This window comes from Lithobates pipiens, unplaced genomic scaffold (genome assembly GCF_037356315.1).
Source record: "Lithobates pipiens isolate NorthernLeopardFrog02 unplaced genomic scaffold, aLitPip1_a1.2 Scaffold_8, whole genome shotgun sequence".
Lineage (NCBI taxonomy): Eukaryota > Metazoa > Chordata > Amphibia > Anura > Ranidae > Lithobates > Lithobates pipiens.
This window is the reverse complement of record NW_027507903.1, coordinates 280,964,987-280,989,123: the sequence shown is the minus strand read 5'-3', so window position 1 is coordinate 280,989,123 and position 24,137 is coordinate 280,964,987. Positions and strand designations below refer to the sequence as shown.

The following is a 24,137-nucleotide window of genomic DNA, read 5'->3' as shown; positions in this document are numbered from 1 at the left end:
GGGCCTTGAGAGGAAAGGAAGTCCTCCTCTTCCTCCCACTGTTCTGCCTCCAGTACCCTGCCCATGATTCCACGAAGCATGTGTTCCAGCAGGAAGACTAGAGAGACAGTGCCACTGATTCATGTGTTGTCACTGCTCACCATCCTTGTGGCCTCCTCAAATGGTGACAGGAGAGTGCATGCATCCTTCACCAGTAGCCACTGGCGTGGTGAAAAGAAGCCAAGCTCCCCTGACCCTGTCCTGGTGCCATACTTGCACAGGTACCCATTGATGGCCCTCTGCTGTGTGTGCAGCTGCTGCAGCATTGCCAACATTGAGTTCCACCTGGTGGGTATGTCACAAATGAGGCGGTTGGTGGGCAGGTTGCATTCCCTTTGAATGTCAGCCAGCCGAGCACTGGCATTGTATGACTGACGGAAATGACAACAGACTTTTCTGGCCTACCTCAGGAGATCTTGTAAGCCTGGGTACCTAGTCAAGAACCACTTCACCACAAAATTCAGGATGTGTGCCAAACATGGAACATGGGTCAAGTGTCCCTGTCGGGAGGTGGAGAGAAGGTTGGTGCCATTGTCAAATACAATCATTCCTGGCTGAACCTGGCATGGCATCAACCACCTCTGAGCCTTCCCCTGCAGAGCTGACAGAATATCTGCCCCAGTGTAGCTCCTGTCTCCTAGGCAGACCAACTCAAGCACCACATGGCATCTTTTAGCCTGACTGCTTGCATAGCCCCTTGAATGCTTATGGAGTATTGCTGGTTCAGAGGACAAATCTGCAGAATAGGCCATAGATAAAGAAAAGGAGGGGGTGGAGGAGAGAGCTGTGGCAGAATCACCACTAGCATTTTGGAGGCATGGTGGCAGAACAAGCTCCAACAACACTGAACCCTGTCCTGCATCCTTCCCAGCTGCCAGCAGAGATACCCAGTGTGCCGTGAAGGTAACGTCCCTGCCCATGACTACTGGTCCATTAGTCAGTGGTAATCTGAACCTTACTGCTGACCACCCTGTCCAACGAGGCCAGAACATTGCCTTCCACATGCCAGTAGAGAGCTGGAATGGCCTGCCATGAAAAGAAATGGCGTTTTGGAACCTGCCATTGAGGTACAGCACATTTCCACAAATTCAGGAAAGGGGAGGGGAATCTACCAGCAGAAAAGGCAGCAGTTGCAGTGCTAGCAATTTGGCCAAGCTAGCATTTAGACACTGAGCATGTAAATGGCTGAAACCAAATTTATTTTTACGGTTTATCTGGGGTAGGGAAATTTGTCTGGTAAAATCAATTGGTGGTGTACTGCTAGCAGATTGGCTGCAAGTACTTGGGATACCTATTGCTATACCTTCATTCCTCTCACTGCAGGTTTTTGAGAGGGCTGGAGGTATAGTTGGGTTGGAGATCCCAGATGAGGACCAAGGAGAAGTCTGCCTTTTTCTATGATGTGGGTCTTTCAAGTGCTGTTGCCAACAGACTGCATGGCAGGTCGTCATATATCTGGTCAAGCATGCAGTGCCCAAGCAGCTGCTGTTCTGGCCATGCTTGATCCGCTTCAGACATAAGTTGCAAACGGAAATGGTGTGATTGAAAAAGGCCCACACCAAGGAACTTTTAAAAGTCAGCAGGGAGTCAGCAATACCCTGCACCTGCGAAGCTCTGCAGTGTGATGCAATAGGGTGGGTGTCCTTAAGCTGCCCCTTTGAGGACATCCTGCCTCATTGGAGTTGTGCCTCCTCCTCTCTACTGTCAGGCACCCAAGTACAATCAGCGACCTCATCATCCTTTCCCTCCTCATCACTGGATCAAACTTGGAAGTATGCTGCAGCTGGGGGAATATAACTGCCAGTTTCTTGTCCTTCTGTGGCACTCTCTCTCTCTAGGCTCACGTTACTTTCTTCCTCAATCTGTGAACCAGCAGCATATAACCGACACTGTGTTTGAATAATTCTAGGGACTCCTCCGTGCATGATGGTGAGGCTATGGAAGGAGTGACTGTGGACAAGGAGCTGGTAGAATAGGCCGCTTGGCAGCTGCGTTGGAGGGAAAACTACACTAAGCCTGGATGACAGAGGATAAGGAAGATGAGGACGGCTTCATTATCCACTCCACCAACTCTTCTGCATGTTGTGGCTCAATAACACGGCCAGCAGCATAAAAAAAGGACAAGCATGCCCCATGGCCACCTGTAGAGGATGCACCATGTCCACGATCAGCACTGTTGACTGTAGACACAAAGGCTGCTTGCCCTCTTTTAGTGGCCTGTGAGCATCTGCCTCTCCTTGGTGGCCTTCCAGACATGATGATTTCTTTATTTTCCAAGGTCACACTGCACTGTATTATTTACTGTGTATTAGAAACTATACACCACCAAATGCACTGTATATATAGGCACTGAATGCAGAGTACATATGTGTGTGTGTGTATGTATGTGTATATATATATATATATATATATATATATATATATATATATATATATATACACCGCCTGAACTGTATTAGAAACAGTACACCACTGAATGCACTGTAGATATAGGCTACACTGGATGCAGAGCATATATATATATATATATATATATATATATATATATATATATATAAAATCTCTCTCATATACACTGCCACTAACTAAATAACCTGCCTGCTTAATCTAACTCTCTGTCCATGCCAACAACACTACAACACTACATATATCCGCTATGTAAGCAGCCTTATATAGTGGACTTAGTCCCCCTGAGCAATGATTGGCCAAAGCAAGTCAGGTGCATGCTTTGGCTAATCATCATATAGCAATGCACTGCGACCTCGCAGTGCATTATGGGACGTTTTGCAGCACTCGAATTTCCAACAAACGTCCCATATGTTTGGTTTGTTTTAGAACAAACACCTGATGTTCGAATCAAACTTACGTTCAACTCGAACCGCTGGCTTATCCCTATCAGCTGACTTCTTTTACTGCAGGTTAATCCAGATTAAAAGAAAAAGGACCATGTTACTGCTATGTGCAATATTAATTCATGTGGATCTCCTCTCCTCTCCATTTATGCCAAAACATGTTTTAAAATCACAATGGAAAGTGAGGCAGCAGCCCATTGTGCAGCAAAAGGAGGAATTCACTGGAGCAAAGTCAGGGTACCAGATGCTCTGGTTGCACAAACCAATGTAATATCACACTGTAGCTGCTGCCATAAACTCTATACTTTAACGTCTAAAGCTATATTTTCATCCTTCCAGGTATCATATATTATCTGGTGTCTTCCGATCTGATGACATAAAGAATCTATCTTCATCTGACATGTTGGCCACCTCTCTTAAAAATAACTTTCTCAAACTTTCTAAGGATAATGGGGTAAGTTACAAAAGTGCTGGAAGGTCTCATGAAAAGCCAGAAAGGTGTAATCATAAAATACAGTTTATACCCAGAAAATCTTTGCTCTGAGCACTGTTTGGTTTGCAGCTGCTAAAATCCCAGCTAAAAAAGCAGAGTAAATCTGTAAATGTTTCAAATCTGTCTGACGGATTCAATGCCTATCGGGAAAACCGTTCTTCTGTACGCTGGTCCGACGGACCAAATACGACGCAAGGGAAGCTATTGGCTACTGGCTTTTGAACTTCCTTTTCTAGTCCCGTCTTACGTCATCACATTCTAACAAACTTTCAAATGGACTTAGTCTGTTCATGTGTGGCCAAGTCTGTTAGTTTGAAAAGTTTGTCGGAACTCTGCCGAAAGTCCGTCGGGAAGACCGTTGGACCTGACTGGAAAGTCCGGTCATGTGTACGCGCCATTACTCTCATTGGGCTACTGCCTATTTTAGCCTGGATTAGTTGTGCATATAATATAGATATTAGTCCCTTAGGGCCCTGTGATCTAAGTACTCCTATAAGGGGAAATCTGATTGCCTAGTTGTGACTGTAGCACATGACAAATCTGTAAGTATTTATAAAAAATGTTATATGAGATATCATGCTGTTTACACAGATATTCAAATGAGTGTGATGTTCTATAGTTATATAACTGTGTCAATGTGCCTATTCTTTTCCGTTTCCAGAACTCACAGTCCATGAATATCTTTAACTGCTCCAAGTTTGGGTTATTCCAGATTGGAATCTCCAAAGGAGTATTAGTATATCCCACCACTTTTTTGTTTCTCTCCATACTGATCGTGCCACAGTTAATATGAGGATTTTTACCCTTGGTAATCTCGCTGCCTGTGCCTCTAGTCCCACTAACAGTTCATCTACCTCTAAGATCTTAAGCAAGTGTTGTATTTTTCGGAACAATAAGACGCACTTTTTCCCCCCAGAAATATGGGGGAAAATATGCCTGCGTCTTATGGTGCGAATATACGTTTGGCACCGCCCCCCCCCCCCCCCCGCCGAGATCCAGAGCACTCTGCTGCCTTAGCCTTAGGAAAGGCCGCAGCTTCGGCCTAGCTCCGGAGCAGCGGCCATCTTGGTGCACCCTCCATTTGCAATGTGATCACTCCGTCAAATGACAGAGCGATCACTTGTAAACAAACCGGCGTCATGATGACACCGGTTCCTCTCTCCCCTCTGTGTACAGATCTGTACAGTGGAGGGGAGAGATCGGATGGCAGCAGCGTTGTGGGCTGCATCTGTAGTGCCTACAGCGCTGCTCTGTGACAAGTGCAGTCACAGCCATCCCTCCATACCTTGCCAATACTCTGCAATACTCTGCCATACCCTGCCAATACTCTGCAATAACCTGCCAATACTCTGCAATAACCTGCCAATACTCTGCCATACCCTGCCAATACTGTGAAATACCATGCAATACTCTGCAATACCCTGCCAATACTCTGCCATACCCTGCCAATACTCTGCCAATACTCTGCAAAGCTCTGCCAATACTCTGCAAAGCTCTGCCAATATTCTGCGATACCCTGCCAATACTGCCATACCCTGCCAATACTCTGCCATACCCAGCCAATGCTCTGCAATACCCTGCTAATACTTTATATGGTAATGGACACTCTGAATTTTCTATGGTAATGGTCACTTTGCATTTTCTATGGTAATGGTCACTCTGCATTTTATGGGCACTGGAAAATATTTTAGTACACCATTTGGTTCAGAATATTTTTTCTCTTGTTTTCAACCGCTAAAACCTAGGTGCGTCTTATGGTCAGTTGCGTCTTATGGAGCGAAAAATACAATACTTCTCCACTCCCTCTCCCTGCTCCTGAGCTATCCACTTATGCAGGTGCTTTAATTTGCCCCGTAAATAAATGTGAGATCACATATAAGCATTTAGGAATTATTATTCTTTTAATCAAATGTATTCTTTCTATTACTGATAACGGCATTTTAGACCATATCCCCAATTTATATTTAATGTGCTTTGTTAGAGGATATACCTTAGCTGTCAATGCCTCCTTTGCTTGTGAGGTAATATAAATTCCCAAATACTTAAAGGACCGTACTATTTTTAATGGGGGCTCTACCCTCCGTCTCCAATCTGTATTTTCTGTCTTAATGGCATCAATGCAGATTTCTGCCAATTTATTTTCAGGCCAGAGAACTCCCCAAATGTCTCTATTAACTTCATGACTGCATTTAATGTGGATATATATATATATATATATATATATATATATATATATAATGTCATCTGCATAAAATCCAATACACTCAGTTTTTTCCACTAGATTAATTCCCTTGTATTTCTTTGACTACCTGAATCCGAACGCTAAAGCTTCTATCGCTATTGCAAACAGTTTTACACTCTTAGTAACGGCCACTCTATAGAGTGTGCTACTATTTGCATTCTTCTTATATTAATTGATCTTGATTTCCCTGGAATAAATCCTGTTTGATCATTACGGATAGTAGAGGTTATAACCATATTTAACCTTTTGCAAGAATTTTGGCTAGGATCTTATAATCTATATTTAATAGCAAGATTGGGCTATAAGAGGCACACTCACTCAGATCTTGATCCAGTTTCAGTATTAATACTACTGTAGCCTCGTACATAGAGATTAGTAATACTCCATGCACAAAGGCCTCTGTATATACTCTGGATAAAACTGGTACTCTAATATTTATATATCGCTATGGGTATACCATCTGGACCAGGCGATTTCCCAGTTGCCATCTGTGAGATAGCCTCTCTCACTTCCTCCTCAGCAATCTCTCCTTCCAGCATTAAGATCTGCTTTTCCATAAGTTCAGGAAACTCCAAATCATTGAGATATTTCTCAATATCTTCCTCTGTCATCAAGGTTGATGTATACATTGTAACATTATTCTTGAAATCTTTCTATTATTTCCTCTACCATATCTTCTCCACTACCACTTTTTATTTTTCAGATTACTGAGGAGGAAGTCTACAGTTTCATTAGAAGTGCTAATAACTTACCTGGCTGTTCTCCCTGTTCAAAACTAGCCATCAGGTGGTTTTTATACTGACGAGCAAGGTTTTCCCATTTTTGCTGATTAGAATTTGAATTGTTAATTATAAATTCTGATTCTGCTTGGGCACATGCCCGCTCTAGCTCTTCTTCTTGTTGCCTATTATTCTTTTTTATATATGAGATTGTGGATTTCAGGGCTTCCCTTAAGTATGCCTTAAAAGTGTCCCATAAATTCCCATCCATCTGTGTCTCTCTATGGGCCTCAAGGAACACCTCCAGTTGTTCTGGTATACGATCATTAGCTCCCATCTGCAACAACCAGTAAAGGTGCACTCTCCAGCCTAAACGTTTTCCCATAAGGCTTATTAACAGCTTACATACCATAGGTGAATGGTCCGATGCTCCCCTGGGGAGATAGACTACTGAGTCTACTAATGATATTATTTTCTCATTCCCCAATATTAAATCAATCCTGGACATACTTCCCTTCCCTGTTGTAAAGCATGAACAAGCCCTAGTTTGAGGGTTCTTAATTCTCCATTATCTACCCATCCAACCTCCTCAACAAACTTCCCAAATTCACTCTTTCCACCCACTTGATCCCTAGGGAGCTTTCCATGTTTATCCCCCATGCATATGACATATGCCTCTGGATATTGTGCCATACATATCAGTGCATCTTTTAATATCTTCATATTAGCCAGAGGTGGATTATATAGTCCTATAATCACAAATGGTAATGCATACAGTCTAGCATATACAAATATATATCTCCCCTCTGGGTCTCTTTTTACTTGCAAACATTCCCAGGATACCGTCTGGTGTACTATTAAGGTAACTCCCCTCAAATAAGTTGTATGGTACGCATGGTCTAACCACCAAACCCATGTTTTTGTTTTTTTTTAACTGATGGGAATGCTCTTTTATCATATGTGTTTCCTGTAAGCATATTTTTTTGGCCTGGGCCTTATGTATAACATCAAATACTTGAGTCCGTTTCAATGCTGTCTCTAGGCCTCTTACATTCCATGTCAATGCTGCACACTGATCAGCCATATACGGCCTTTCCTATGTTTAATCCATTCTTTAATCCTCTCACCAATAATTGCCCCTTATTCCTCCTACCTCTAGGGACTAGTTTTCCTTGGTGATACTCAGCAGTGGTCGTTATATTTGGTATATTATCATCTTTTAATTGTATACACTTCATTCTTACCATCCATCTTACCTCACTCACACCAACAATTTAAAATTATTATCGGGGCATTGCCACCATACAGCACTATCTTGTATGGAAGCAATACATCTGGCTCTGAGAGACCCAAAAACTATTTCTCAGCTAACTTTACATATCTTTCAATATACTTCTCTTCTATCTCAAGGATAGGGAGAGGCATACCAAAAAATAATAATCACTATAATTATAATTTATAATATCCTATACCATGTTAGATAATGTAGGGGGGTTTAAACAAGTCTATATCAATATACTCCCAATGTGTTTATCTACTTCCCATGTGATACCCTTTATGAATGCATATTCCATGCTCACTGTGTATATATTATCAAACCTTTTGCATATCCAAAGCCACAAAGAAAAAAAAACCACTTCCAAGTAGTCACCTTAAAATGCATATGCATGTGTAGCCACCTAAAAAAACAAAACAAAAAAAAACTGTTCTGTGTAGTCACCTTAAAATGCATGTGCATGTGTAGTCACCTTAAAAAAAGAGAGGATATTTCAACCCTACCCCTCAATGTGCATTTCTTCAAAACATCAGAATCTTTTATCAATTGCACCATTTATCCCCAAAAAATAAAAAAATAACAACCAATCCAACAATCACCCACCCACCAAATTACATCAACCAAATTGCATTAACTACTATTCAAAGTTCAACTATATAATGTGTCGTAATTTTCATGATATAACATTATATATCATAATTAACTATTGTGTTCCAACATTCATGAGCATGTGCTATATCCCTCTTCCGATTAAAAAAAAAAAAGGATAAACACATCTCCCCCCCACCATCTTTCATTAATCTATTATATAATCACTATCAGACCAGCACATAGCATTTCTCGTTAACTTCTGTCTCTATTTTCCAACAATCAAATCTTAGTCACTTCTCATCTCTACAGTTCATAATTATCGATCCATTTATTTGGTACTTATCCTCATCCACTCTTGGGCTTGCTCTGGGGTGTTGAAAAAAAAGTCTTTCCATCATCCACCACTCTTAATCAAGCCGGATACATCATTGAGTAGTCAATTTCTTTTTTCCCAGGGTTTTCACTTAATTTCATTAAATGTTGCACATCGCTTCTGTAGCTCCAATGAAAATTCTGGCAATATAGATACTTTGTTACTCTCAAATTGTATGTTTCCCTTTTGTCTTGCCTTACACAATACCAGATCTCAATCCTTACAATTTAGCAGTCTTGCTAATAATGGTCTTGCTGGTGCACCTGGTTTGGTGATCTTGCTGGAACTCTATGAGCTCTCTCCACTCCAAATGCCATAGAGAACTCTGCATCCAGAAAGATATTTTTTATCCATCACTCCACAAATTGTCCCACATTCAATCCTTCTACTTTCTCTGGCATACCCACAATTCTTATATTATTTGTTCGCATACGATTTTCCAAATCGTCCATTTTTTGTTGCCACGATACCATCTGTTTTTCCGTTTCTGCTGCTTATTTTACTACTGGGGGAGTTCATCCAGCTGATACTCTATTCTCCACTTCAGTCACTCTCCCCCGCATATTCTGCAGATCTTGCCTAAAAAGTCCTATATCTTCCTTTAATTCCTTGATTTTCCCCGTTAACATGCCACTGCTCAACTGTATAGCAGCTAGTAATTGAGCGTTCATCTGATCCGGTGTGAGCTTTTTTTCCATTTTGTCAGCCGGGGGAGGGAGGGGTACTTTCTTTAAATGTTTCAACTGCCAGGAGCCCGCCATTCCATGTCTGTGGAGAGCTGCGTTCACTCTGCTGATTCTTGGTCCATGCATACTCCTGCAGTCAATCTGCTGCTGTTTGTCTGTTCATACCAGCCACCTCACGCCACCTCACACCTTCAGCTTTAAGATGATGTCCTTTTAGGTCTCTCAGAGCTGCGATCCCTTCACAGGATAATGCCAAATGCTAAAGGCTGGACACTCCATCCATGTCAGCAGAGGCCAGCGGAAGTCACGCCCCAGGAAATTATCAAATTTTCTAGCCAAAAATTCTGATTTTTTTTCATGTGTGTAAAATTAAAAGAAAATCGTTCCAGAGGGAAAGTGGTTAAGAAAACTGTGTACAGTGAGAAATAATGGAAAACATATACCAAAGAATTGATTTTGTGTTTACATACCCTTTACATTTATAGCCATATATAGCAAAGAGATCATATGACTTATGAGAGTACTTGGTAAAGGGACCGAAGAATTTTTACCTTTTTTTCTTATTCCAGATTGTCACAGTTGGTGGTGCTAAAATTATTGCTGGTGACATAGCAGCTGTGAATGGAGTTGTGCACGTTGTTGACAAGGTAAGGGTAGCTGCAGCAGTACAATTATAAACTGTCTAGTGGCATTGTAGAAAATGTTACTGATTACTAACGGACCACTGAGTAATTGACTGACAACTTTTCTATTTAATGGTTAACATTAATAACCATAACTGTATTCCATTTAGAAATAGGAAATTGAAATGATCAGTGTAGCTTAAGAACTAACCTGTATTAGTCTAACTTGCTGATACAGTATATCCATCAGCATAAAGCTAATGTTTAAGTAGAAGAGGCCTAAAATACATTTCCTGGAACAAAGTACAAAGAATCCTGGCATTCCCAGGGCCATAGTTGTCAAAATTGTATACCTCCTTTAGTGGGCAAAATACTATTTGTAAAGTAAAATGTCTTTTAAGAATTCAAAATATTAACAGCTGTGTATGGCACATGTTTCAGATCACCTTAGCCATATTATATGTATGGGTGAGCCCAGACACAGCATGGCTTCTTCTAATTTTCTAAATCAAGTTGAACTCCAGCCAACACTTTTTTCAAGTTTTGGTTAGTGTGGAGAATAGCTAGTAAATTTGTCAGTTTTTTTTTTTTTTTTTTCATTTTCCAGTTGTTGAACATTATCAGCAGCACAGAAAATAAAAAGGAATTCAAGATTTTTCATCTGCCACATGGATAGGAGTGCAGTAGGGATAGTGATTCCAATGGCAACGGTCAAAGATTGAATTCTCCTCCACTTTGGGCAGATTTCTTCTCACTTTCCATTATTTCTCTATGACTGAAAGAGAGGGAAAATCTCCCAGAGGAGGAAAACGACAGCAATACATTTTCACCCTATCCAAAGCTGTTAAACATTTTGACTGGAGTTCTGCTCAAAACAGATAAATATCTCAGGTATATGCATACTGATTATGTTCATTATATTTGGTCAGAATATTAGAAACATGAATAGGTATTTCTGCATTTTGCAGGTGCTGATCCCAGAACAACTCCTTGTTAGTGTAATGCCGGACCTTATGACAAGACTTGATCAGATGCCGGATTATTCAATCTTCCGTGGATACATCATTGTAAGACATAAGTAGTAGACTCATTGGACCATGTATAAATCTGGACATGCATAACGATATTAGCATTTCATCCCAATAGGGAATCAGTCATCAAGGTGACCTGACTAGTCATGAAATCTTGATGACTAAGCCCCTGTTGGGGACATACACAATGAAGGAGTAGGAGAGGGTCTGGAAGTGAATGATGTTCCACAGTCTGGCTTCGTAAGTTTGCACTACTTACAATAAAGCTGGTTGGATATCAAAAACAAATAGCAGGAAATTGGAGAATAAATGATAATTTGATACAAAACACACATCATATGTGTATGGTGGAGGGAGAAATTCAAAACTATTTTGCAATGGATGAGCTCCCAGAGAACTCCCCATGGGTAGCGGGGAAGGAACATAAACGTGTAGTCCAAGGCACACTGATTAAATTAGGGTCCAGGAAAAAGGAGACTCAGCAGGAAATCACAACACTGTTGGACCAAATTCGAACCTTGTAGAGGTGTCAAAAACTCTCCTCGGCAGTTAAAATGGCAGTTGACCTAAAGAATCTGTTGGATTCCCTCAACTGTATTTTACTTGTTAAAGCAAAAGGAACGCTTATGTACTCCCAGGTGGTTCTTTTATGATGTTGGGGTTGCAGACCATTAGCTAGGGCTTTGTGGGGGTTTAGGCACAGGACTTACATTTCCGCTGTGACATCCACACAAGACCGTAAGCCTCCTGGTGGTGGCCTGTCTGATCCCACTGCATGTATATTTATAATTGCTGAAAATCTCCAGACCTTAGGCATGCCACGGCTCCCTTCTCAGGATAGAGAGGAAATAAGGCATCCCATCAAAGCTTCTGAGGTAATGTTGGCAATAAAGGAAATTAAAACAGGTGGCGCCCTAGGTCTTAATGGCTTTTCCCTGTTTTACTACTGCACCTTTTCTGAGTTACTTATCCTACACCAGGTGTGTTTGTGTAATACTCTGTAGGGAGGGATTCCATTTCCTAAGAACACCCTGTATAGCTATATAACTTTGATCCTGAAGGAAGGTAGAGATGGCCTGGATTGTGTGAATTATGACCCCCATCTTCCAGTTAATGAACTTAAGATCTTTACCAAAATTTGGGCTAATAATTGAGTTCCTTTTATTCCTTCCCTGGTAGATAGAGACCAGGCGGGATTTGTCCCAAATACAGAAGCAAGAGATGATACTTGTAGGACATTGAACCTGACCCACTTGGCCCGGTCCAGGGACATTCCAATATTGCTGATTTCAGTTGATGCAGAAAAGGCTTTTGATGGGGTCTACTGGATGTATCTTTTCCCATCCCACGACAGCAAACTGGGCCAACAGGGGCAATCTCAGGGGCCTTGAAACCAGGCAGGGGTGCCCCTTATCCCCTCTGATATTTTACTGTTTACTGTTTTAGCATTGGAGCCTTTAATATGTTGTATTTAATCTAACACTTACATTCAGGGTCTCCAGAGGAGAAGTGCTCATCATAAGGTAGCAGCTTATGTTGATGACCTTCTTTTCTTTGCAGCATGCACTGAAATAATAATTTCTTAACTATTGAAGGAATTACATATGTGCACAGGCCTCCCTAACTACAAAACTAACATCCACTAATCAGAGGCCCTGAACATAAATCTAGCTCCAGATACTTTACTGCAGATCCAGCCTAATTTCACCTTATCCTCGGCTTATAAAAAGATCAAATATCTGGGCATATTTCTCACCCCTTCCCTATTGGAGATTTTGAGAGAGAATTTTTCCCCCTGGTTGTGGTCCTTACAGGCAGATCAGAAATGTTGGCAAAAAAATGACAGTCCTCCCGAGGCTGTCATAGCTCCTACAGACATTGCCAGTGACTATACCGAGATCCTTTCTCAGAGATACAAAAGTGGTATTCCTTAAATTCTTGTGGGTATACAAACTAAGAGGATTTCTTACAGTCTTTTGGTATTGCCAAAAGAAATAGGTGGCATTGGGTTAAGGGACCCCACAAATTATATATATGCTGTCCATATGACAAGAGCATTGAACTGGATTATACATGCTTTGTTGAAGGATTGGATGGGCTTAGAAAAAGATATGTTGCCTTTCCCATTACAGACTCTCCCATAGTCTTCAGCCCTCTCCGATATTAAATCCCATCCTTTAATATGCACCACCCTGTCAGTTATGGCCAAAAAGGCCTGTTACAAACTTCTGACACTGCATCAAATCTATTGCTTCTTTTTACCTTCGTGCTGGTGTTGTCAGAGGGAGAGGGGCACCCTGTTAATATTTTCTGATCATGTCCTCTAATACGAACTTTTTGGATGAAAATTCAACAGACGGTCTTTTAACCCACCGGTATCTCCTTGGATGTCCATCCGGAGGCATTCTTCCTACACCTCACCCCTCTCTTGAATCACAGATATAAGAAATCTCTCCTGATCCACCTGCTTAATCCCATCAGAGTGTGCATTACACAAAATGGAGAAGTATTGACCCTCTGTCAGTTGGGCAATGGATATCTGTGGTGCACAAGATAAATGATTTGAAATGCTTGACTACTGCTCTGAAGTGTAGAGATGAACAGCTCCACAAAAGTTGGTACTCCAGTTTTCCCAGAAATACAGTTCCCACATGTCAACTCTTATGACCATGACCTAATTTCAGTTGCTAATTCAATGTGTAATTGACAATTTGGTTCTTGTTTAAATAGGACTGCCCCTTACCTCCTGGTCCAGATCCCCCCCCCCCCCCTTTTATTTTTTTTCTTGTTCTTTTACTCCGCCATTCTCCTGCCTTTTTGACCCCTCCTTCTTTTTTTTTGTATCTTCCTCTGCTGTTTGCTTAGTTTCTGGTTTTAAACAAATCCTTTAGCATAGCTATGAACTGCAGGATCCAGTTAACTTTCTGAGCAGTATACGATTTAGAGATGCCTTTACCCGCTATACGTTATTACTGTATGTAACTGGTCCATTACTGATGCCTGCTCCAATGTTTCTGACCACTAAGCAATCTTTTTTCATTGCTGTTATACCGATATCCTATAACAGTTGGTGACTGACTGTAATGTTACCTATGTTCTGCTGAAGGACAAAATAAAGACTTATAATTAAAAAAATAAATACAAATTATGGAAGTGCTGCATGTTTATTTGTACCACATACAAAATCTAGACTAATGGAAAGAAACATGGAGGTTTTTCCCATTGGAACCAGTTGGATATGAGCTGCCTTCTCTCAGTTGCAAATGTATAGGTGAACTCCTGAGGGCAACATCTCCGTACGTCTTTGCACATGGGGCTTATCATTATTAGTTAGACTGGTGAATGCTGACAAAAGTTGTAATGGTTTCTCTCTCATTTCAGTATTATAATGAAATGATCACTAACACTGCATACATTTTTCTTTTTTTATTTCAGGAATACAAATTATCTAACGTGATTGAAGAATCAGAGACATACACAGTATTTGCTCCTCATAATGATGCAATCACTACTTACATTCGCAGCAAAGGCCAAGCTACTCTGGTTTGTAATGAATTCATTTAATTACAAATGTTTGCACAATATGGAAGAAATGCTAGACTGTAAATGCATGTTTAGCCATCAAGGGAAAATACATTGGCAGACCTTTATTAATCCTGTCGCATCCTCTAATATTCAGCAATGTTCAATTCAATGGGATATTGCAACTAATTTAATATTGTAGTGGTTATCTCATTCTAAAATCCTTTGCTGAGTAAAAACTGTTGCAGTGAAGCAACTAACCAAACATAGTTTTCATATTGATTACATAAGTTTTCATCTGTTGGGTAAACATTAGTAAAGAAGAGGGGAAGGAGAAAAGGCACCAAACAACCAATAGTGTAAAACGGTTTATTAAGTGTACATAAGAAAACAGTGACAGGATGTACGCAGGGAGATAGTCTGTACCTGGATGAACTGTGTGGAAGAACCCACATGGGATTATGAAGAAGTCCTTGCCACAGCAGCAGCTCCCTGCAGACAGAAGGTAGAAGGAAGACCGCTGGTACCATGAGCTGCACTGAGCCTGTTGACAGCTGTCAAGACCTAGAGTAGCATTGGCCAATCAGAACGTGTTTCAGAGGCTAGTCACGCCTCCTTCCTCAGCCGCGTTTTTCATTTATATCAGTTTGGACTTTCCACTATTACATTTTTTGACTTATCACTAAACAGGCTAGGGCAGTACTGGGAATTTCTGTTTGAGGGTAAACATTAGTAACTGGCAATTGTGATCCTCCCTGCACAGTGTGGGGAAAAAAAAACAGCAAATATAAGGGGGTATCCAGGATTGGAGTTGCTAGGAGGCTGTTGGCATTCTGACAGAAATGCAGTGTAGTTTTCTTTTCAAACTTTTTTATTGTTATTTAAAAGAATAGTTACACAGTACAATAGCAGTGTAGTTTTTAAAAAAAAGAAAAAAAAAACACTAATTGTTCACTCCACCTGACAGTAGCAGCTTCATTCTAGTGCCGAGTTTTTGAAAGCAGAGAGCATTCCAGTACCCTGTTGTCCCTTTGCATGGTACTCTGCAAAGTAGGAAAGAGGCACCCTGTGACCATCACTTACTGCTATTCTATGAATTGCTAAAGTGTATGGCATAGATTTTAGCAGTTTATAGAGTAGCAACAAGTAAGTGATAGTCACATGGCGCCACCCCATATAAAAACACTGTGCTCTGGGCAGCTGCCCCTCCTGCCCCCCCACCTCTTCCTTTGTCCCACCCCTGTTTAGGAGTAGTAAAAGATAAATAGTTATGAATGTCTCTAAAAATTGTCTTATGTTTCTTGATGGTATCCAGGATGAAAAAACCATGCGATACCATATCATATTGGGTCAGCAGCTGATGAAGAACGACATGCATGAAGGCATGCATCGGGAAACGTTGCTGGGGTCCTCATATCAAGTTGGGTTTTTTATGCGTAATGGAGAGGTAATAACATAGAAACTTGCTAAGCTCTGTCATTACTGTGCGCTATCTAATGAACTTAAATTTTATCTAATCCAATTTTTTTTTAGCTTCAGAAGAGAGAAAAGTTAGAAGGTTTTATTGCTTTCTCTTTTCCCACTGGAGATATCTGCCCTGTCTGTGTTGTTTGTTTTTGTGACAATTGTCTAAAGTGCGTTTCTCCATATTTTTGAGATATTTCTTCATTCCCTGTTGTGTCTGCAAGACAAAAATCTTCCCAATGGAACTCAAACATGAAAACATTTGAGAAATTCCCACTTTTGTTTGTCTAGTGACCATTGTCATCAAGACAGATTGGGGTTGATTCAGTGGTGGCCCATCTATTATGGGCACCCGGGCGCTGTCCCCTCTCTTCATTCACCCCCCTATATGAATAATGGATAGATTCATGCATAAATCTATCCATGGCTGCCACTGCCACCCCCTATTCAGCCATCCAGCCCCTTTCCAGACGCAAGGCACCTGAATTACAGCAACAGGGGTTTCTAATAGGCTTCAGAAAAGGTGGAATTGTGGCATATAGCATTGTGCTACAGGCTCACCCAGGTGTAACAATAGCAAATTAATATTCGCTGTTGTAACACTGATCCTCAATCCGGCCAATCAGAAGTAGGTCTGAGACCGTTCTCTGATTGGCCGAAAAGAGAAGACTTCGGATTGGCCACCCATGGAGAGCTGTGGAAGGATGGAGGAAATGAAAGCCAGAGCCAGGAGGGAGGAAACTGAGGGAGAGCCGACGAGAGAAGAGGAGAAGCGCTGATTAGTGCACCAGACCCACCAGTCAGAGCTGTTTGCCGCCCCCCCCCCCCCCCCCCAAAGAAAATTACCACCGGCCACCACTGGGTTGATTTATTAAAACTGGAGAGTGCAAAATTAGGTGCAGTGGTGCATGGTAGCCAGTTAGCTTCTAACTTCAGCATTTCAATTAAGTTTTGAAAAAAAAAAAAAAAGGCAAGCTTATTGGTTTCTATGCAGATTTTGCACTCTCCAGTTATAGTAAATCAACCCCAAACTGGTAGGAAATCCAAAATGTTAGAGCTGTCACCAAAGCAAGAGGCAAAGGTAAATTATTTTGTTTGGAGAAATATGTGGTGACAATTTTCTAAATTAGGTATTACCTTTGCTTTTAGGAGATTTCCTTTTATTTTCTGTTGTATGTTCTGTCTCCAGTAGAGGAAATTAGGCTAAATCTATCCAGTGGAATACAGACAGAGAAAAAAAAATCTGAAAGTTTTCCTCTTCCCTACTTTATCCAAAACTAAAACATTTTTGGCCATACATACACTTTTAGACTTATATAGGGGAATTTGGGTAATAAATAAAGGACCCCTTTCACACTGTGAGGGCTGGGTGTTAGTGCTAAACCGCTGCACGTTTTAGCGCTGCTTCAGTGCTGTTTAAGTGGCGCTTTTGAGGCACTTTTTGGGCGCTAGCGTGGAGCTTTTAATCCCAAAGAAGGGGTTAAAAACGCCCGTGTTGCAGCACTTCCAAAACGCTTTTCAGGCGCTTTGTAAGCGCTGCCCATTCATTTCAATGAGCAGGCTGTTGTATACAGCGCTCCTAAACCACCTCAAAGATGCTGCTTGCAGTACTTTTCCTAACGTCCCGCAAGCTCACCACCCCAGTGTGAAACATCACACACTAAAATTAATGGGAGGCGGTTTTCATGCTCTTTACAGCCACTAAAACACCTAAAAACTGCCTCAGTGTGAAAGGGGTCTAAATGTCAGTGTTTCTGATTCAATTCAAAGACGGCTTTTAATTGTTTACTATCAGGACCTCCCGACCATGTGACCACTGTGACATTCAATACCAGTGGTCACATGATCGGGAAGCCCATCTCTCCTCCAGGCATTAAGACCCTAGCTGTCAGGACCTGCCTTAATAACTTTGATGGATAAGTTGTAACAAAGGTAAATCTGCAATTAGCTTAGGGTAGACACTATAAAAACTTTGTTTTAAAACTTTCACCAGAAGAAAGTTACAGTATCGTGTTTGTGAAGCCATTCTTTGATCTGTACTAAGGTAATAACAGTGAGTTTTCTTTCCTTCCTCTAGCTCGTTGTGAATGATGCACCGCTGAACTACACCAATGCAGCAACTGACAAGGGAGTCATTCACGGGATAGGGAAAGTTTTGGAAATCACGAAGAACAGATGTGATAACAATGATACAAGTGTTTCTCTGGTAACAATTATTAATGTACAGCCAATGATAGCAAAACCACTATTACACTTTTCTGTTTCAATGGTTTTTATTAATTGTATTAGTAAAACAATAAAGAACAGTTGGTAGAGCAGCGAACAATCCTTGCTTGCTCCAAGTGTGTCAGATAAACAGATAATTAAATCAACAAATGTGTGGATTAATACAGATTAATGAAGACCCACCAACACATTTTAACTAGAATGTAAAGCCTCGTACACACAATCAGATTTTTTGATGGGAATTGCATGATGACAGGCTGTTGGTGGAAAATCCAACTGTTTGTATGCTCCATCGGACATTTGTTGTCGGATTTTCCGCCGACAAATGTTGGATGGCAGGCTTTAGAATTTTCCGCGGAAAAAAATCTGTTTTTGGATGTTACAAGCATGTGTACACAAGCCCGTCGGACAAAAGTCCAAACCTTATTCTAGTCCAGCCGTCACGTTCAAATCCGTCGGACTTTGGTGTGATTGTGTGTGACCAAGTCCGTTCATTCGGAAAGTCCGTCGGAACTCCGCCGAAAGTCAGTCGGAAAGACCTTCGGACCTAGTCCCTCGAAAAGTCCAGTCCTGTGTACGCGACATTACTGTAAATTATAACCTACTTTTTAATGTTTTTTATTTTTTATTTAATGTTATTTAATTTCATTTCATTTAATGTTTGTTTTTTTATGTACATTTTTTTTAATGCAAGGTTTAGATCTATTGTGACAGAAGACAGAAGATATGCCAGTATTTCTAGCCAAAGCATTCCTAACAAATATTCAAATACCTGCTTTTCTTGAGATAATCCAGCTGCAGGTTTCTGTCTATTAGTTATAATTAAATGTTTAACAAATGAGAACATTGTCACTTGTTGTTGTTATATAGGGATATGAATGCATGCATGCCTTTAATCCTGGTGGACTTTGATCACTTTCTCTTGTAGTGTCTGCTCTTGATATTAATAACTTGAATGAATATACACAAGTGACTGGAATCTCTTTACATCACACTATTTATTACTGATGAGATGTGGCCTCTGACTGTGATCTAAATATATAAACAGATTTCCTTGTCTAGAACTGCTAACCATTTAAATGATATATGACTTATAATTTGTACATAAACTTTTTTTCAGAGCAAATGTGGTGACTGTTCATCTGTATCATCAGTATGTGACGCAAATGCAACCCCAATGGTAAGTCAGTATGTGAGGCAATTGCAAACCCAATGGTAAGTGTACAGAAAAAGCCAATGTTGTGTTTCCATCCAATGGTAAATTAGTTTGATTCAGAGATCACACAGGCATCTGCATATTCCTATGAAGATACTATAGGTATCAGCACATTTTTGGGTGGCTGGTAGATGATCCAAAATTGAATTCACTATAAACCAAGGAATTCAAATAAGTCATACTTTGAGAATACGGTACCCAGCACAAGGGATGAGCTGAATGTACCCGGGTTTGGTGAAGTTTACTGAAGTTCAGTAGCCAAATTCCAACCACATTTAAAGCCTTAAAGTCAATTGGAGTAGAATGTTAAAAAACAGGATTGCCCGTTTTATAGGCAAGAGATTATCAAACAAATGGCACAGTTTTTTTTTTTACATTTTGTTTGGTTGGGAGCAGGGATCTTAATAATGCTTTAAGGGCTCATTTGCACTTGTCTAGACTTTAACACACATTAACGTGACTACCACTTCAAGCTGCTTTTTTAATGTGTTTTAAATGCTTCTGTGATGTTTCGATGATGCTTCGGTGATGCTTTTTTTAAGCTTTAATAAAGCTTGGCAAATGCCCTGTGTGTGTGTTGATCTTCTATTTGTTTGTTTTTGTGTTAAGTGGGCCCAGTAGAACCCAGACTCAGTAGTATCCCCACTCAACACCCCCTCACTTATTAGTACCTCTGTTTAGCAGATCTCCAGCTCACTAGTACCCTCATTCAGCAAATCTCCAGCTTACTGCAGCAGATCCCCTGCTCAGTAGTACCTCCAGCTTGGCTGATGCCCTGCTCAGCTCTGCTCAACCCCTGCTAAGTAGATACCCCCAGCTCTGCTGATCCTTTGCTCAGTAATAATCCCCAGCTTTGCTGAACTCCCACTCAGTAGTAACCCCCAGCTCTGCTGATCCTCTAGTTTGCAGATCCTCCCCTGCCCCGGTTCACATTGGTGCGATTTGACATGTCAAATTGCATGCCAAATCACAGCCTATTTCCGGCAACGGCACTGTCCCAATTGGAGCGACGCCAACTTTGCGGCACCACACCGATTTCCAAAAGTAGTTCCTGCACTGCTTTTGGCAACTTTGGGCCAATTTCAATAGACATCTGTGCATGGACCCGCATAGATGTCTTTCAAATTGCCCCCAGATTCGCACTGAAATGTGGATTTGAAGTCATGCGGGTTCAGCTGAACTCACACGAATTTCAAACCTTCTTTCAGTGTCAACGTACCCTCTCTCTCTGGTCCCCACTCACTTCCCGCTACATTGCTCCCACACTGCACATCACATGTGATATTGCTAGTTTCTCCTGCTCCGGTCTGCCAGCTCTGCTGCTCAGTCGTCTCTCTCTGGTCTATGCACACCTTCCACTATAGCTTTCCCATGTTGCACACCACTTGTGCTGTCTGCTAGTTGCTCTGCTCTTGTCCAGACCCTGATCACCTTTCTACTGCTCCACGCTGCACACCAGATGTGACATCTGCACCAGACACTTCCAGAATATATACCCATGAAGCAGAAGTGACTGTTGATGTCTTTCTGGTGTGCTTGTTGGTTTCCCAGGGCATCCTGGAATATCTCATACCTGAAACACCTCCAAAACAAAAAGAAGCTAACTTTGATTAAGAGCCCTTCAAAAGCTGCAGGTGCTGTTAGCAAGCTTTGTCATAGATTAGTATGGAGGCTTTTAATGTCTTTTGAAGCACCAAGAATGTGACATGGGGTTATTTTTGAAGCAAACCAAACACACTGTGTAAACAGGACTGTAAGCTCACTATTTTATTTAGTAACAGGTGCTTTGATTGCTATTCAGAGTGATTTAAAAAGGCGTGTCCAATGCCACATTTTGAAGCTAGTTTAAACAAGCCCTAAGTGAAACATTAAAAATGCAAAGTTTAGTTAAATAACATACCTGAGAAATGCCCTGAACTTGCAAGTGAAGTGGCACATCTGTGCGATGTATACAACCTACTACAATAAAACTGGTATTTACAAAGAAATAATCATTAGTAAATGACAGCTTCAGGCCTCCAAATTCTGTTTGTAAACAAAGCGGCCAGGGAATCCCTTCATCTATACCAGACTTTTACCATAAATAAGGGTCTAGTATAGAGTTGTCCCCAAATTTTAAGGGGGAACCAAATCCATACCATACCCATACCATAACCTTTTCTGAACATGCAATCTGGCTGGCCAGGAAAAGGGGGTGACTGTGCACAACCACCCCAATACCAGACCACAGTCCCTCAACATGGAAGGGGGGAGTACCTTGCTAGGGGAGACCTTGCCCTGAAAAAGAACCTTGTCCCCATGTTGATGAGGACAAAAGCTTCTTCCCCACATCCCTGGTCCAGTGATTGTGAAGGTCTCTAGGTGGGAGCACCAAATGACATCTCCCAGTCCCTGTTACTGAAAGTAAAATGCGGGGTGCACAGGTGATGTCATTGACCATATATGGTAATGACCATATTTGTTCAATGTTATTTTGCAAATATGTAGACTTCTTATTTCTTAGAACCCAGCGATAAGAAAAAACGATAGTTGTAACTATAAACAAGCAGTTAGCACAACATGTGATGAATGCCTAATAATGTCACAATCTGACTAAATGCATTGGGGGGAGTCAGATGCACTGAAATCATATTGTGTTCAATGCAATTTTGCGATTAGGACATTTTTTTTTTACACATTGCAGTTATACTAAATAGGAGTGTTTTAAATAGTTTAAAAAAAAAAACACTAGTTAGACTTACCGGTAATGGTATTTCTACGAGTCTTTCAGGACAGCACCTGGAGAGAGCGCAGCTCCACCCACTTTCCCAGGAAACACTGAAGACCACTTTAAAGACCGGACACCTCCACCATGGCCTCAGTTGTTCATAGAGTACCTCCAGCCATGCTGAAATTAAATAAGCAGAACATAGCAATAACACCACATTTTTCAAATACAATCTAGGGTGGGTCATCGGCACTGTCCTGAAAGACTTGTAGAAATACCGTTACCGGTAAGTCTAACTAGGGTTTTCTCCCTTCATCTTTCAGGACAGCACCTGGAGATGATAAGAGAGTACTTACTCTAGGGTGGGACCACTGCCTGCAGAACCTTTCTGCCAAACGATTGATCTGAAGCTGAAAGCAGGTCCAACTTGTAGTGGCGGGTGAAGGTGGAGAAGCTTGTCCACGTAGCCACTTTACAGATCCGATTCGGAGAGGCCCCTGCTCTTTCCGCCCAGGGTGTTGCTACTGCCCGAGTGGAATGGGTGACTACCCCTGAGGGGGGCTCTACTCCGGATGCTCTATAGGCTTCCCTAATAGCCGTTCGTAGCCACCTAGCTATAGTATTTTTGGACGCACTATAGCCCTTCCGTGGTCCTGAGAATACGACAAAGAGAGAGTTTGACTTCCTGAACTCACTTGTGATCTCTAGGTAGTGTAATAGGCACCTTCTTACATCTAGGCTATGAAAAGACTTCTCTTTAGCATTTGAAGGTGAAGGACAAAAGGTAGGTAGAACTATTTCCTGCGTCCTATGGAAGGCTGTTGAGACCTTTGGTAGGAAACCCGGGTCAGTTTTAAGAACCACCCGGTCTGGAAATATGTAACAGAAAGGCTCCACTATTGATAAGGCTTGTAACTCGCTTACTCTTCTAGCAGATGTAATAGCCACTAAAATAATTAACTTAAGCGACCAAAATCTGATAGTCGCTTCTTCTGGGGGTTCAAAAGGTTCTCTGGTCAATGCCTGTAGAACCAATGACAAGTCCCATTTCGGAAAAAAACTTAAATGGTATAGGCCTAGCTCTGGCCAATGCCTTAAAAAATTGAATAATAAGCGGTTCTTGAGATAACTGTCTCTCAAGAAAAACCGATAAAGCAGCCACCTGTGCCTTCAGGGTCCTGGATGCCAACCCTAGTTTCATGCCCTCGTGGAGAAATTCAAGAACCGAAAATATCTCCTGGGAAGGGAATCCCTTTGATAGGCACCAGGAGTTAAAACGTTTCCACGTTTTAAAATAAATTGACCTAGTAGTATCTTTTCTACTTCCTAAGAGGGTTGTGACAAGCTTATCAGATAACCCCTTTCTTTTTAAGATTTGCTCCTCAGTAACCACCCAGTTAGGTTGAGTTGCCCGATGTTCGGATGCTGAAGAGGTCCCTGGGTTAGGAGATCCCTTCGAAGCGGAAGAGCCCAGTGGGGTCCCACCGCCATCCTTTGAATGGTTGCAAACCATGTCCTTTTGGGCCAAAAGGGAGCCACTAGAATCAGACTTGTGGATTCCCCCTGCAATTTCCTCAGAACCAAAGGGATCATCTGAAAAGGGGGGAAAGCGTAGCACAAGTGGAAGTTCCACGGTTGTGCTAGGGCATCCAGTCCCCTTTCCTGATCTTTCCTGTTTAAAGAGAAGAAGGCCTTCACTTTGGTGTTGCTCCGTGACGCGAATAGATCTATCTGAGGCAGACCCCATCTCACTGTCAGATCTTGAAAAACCTCGGGGTTCAGACTCCATTCTGACTCCTGGATTTTTTCCCTTTACCTGCATTTGAGGGACCTGGAAAAGAAAGGAGCCCTCTCAGGGTATCTCCATTCCTTTTTGATAGTTTCGGATAGAAACGTATGCACCGGGAACACTCTGTGTTTCACCTCGCCCAAACCCTGAAACATTTTGTCATGTAGTGACAGTTGGGCTTTATCCTCTGTGATATTCAGAGTAGTGTGGATATTTTTAAGCAGGTCATCCACCTCCTCTAAGGATAATTTATACCGGGATGATGAAGCAGAAGCCTCCTTTACCCCC

The 24,137-nt window shown here is 41.5% G+C and overlaps 1 protein-coding gene across 1 annotated transcript in view; it reads left to right on the top strand.

Moving 5' to 3' along the window:
* Positions 1 to 24,137, top strand: part of STAB2 (stabilin 2) — a 234,665-nt gene that overhangs the window by 129,858 nt on the left and 80,670 nt on the right. The window contains exons 30-36 of the mRNA XM_077472148.1: positions 3,231 to 3,345; positions 9,841 to 9,918; positions 10,863 to 10,961; positions 14,361 to 14,468; positions 15,763 to 15,894; positions 17,989 to 18,117; positions 19,258 to 19,317. Coding sequence (XP_077328274.1) covers positions 3,231 to 3,345; positions 9,841 to 9,918; positions 10,863 to 10,961; positions 14,361 to 14,468; positions 15,763 to 15,894; positions 17,989 to 18,117; positions 19,258 to 19,317 — 721 coding nt within the window. The remainder of the gene's footprint in view (positions 1 to 3,230; positions 3,346 to 9,840; positions 9,919 to 10,862; positions 10,962 to 14,360; positions 14,469 to 15,762; positions 15,895 to 17,988; positions 18,118 to 19,257; positions 19,318 to 24,137) is intronic.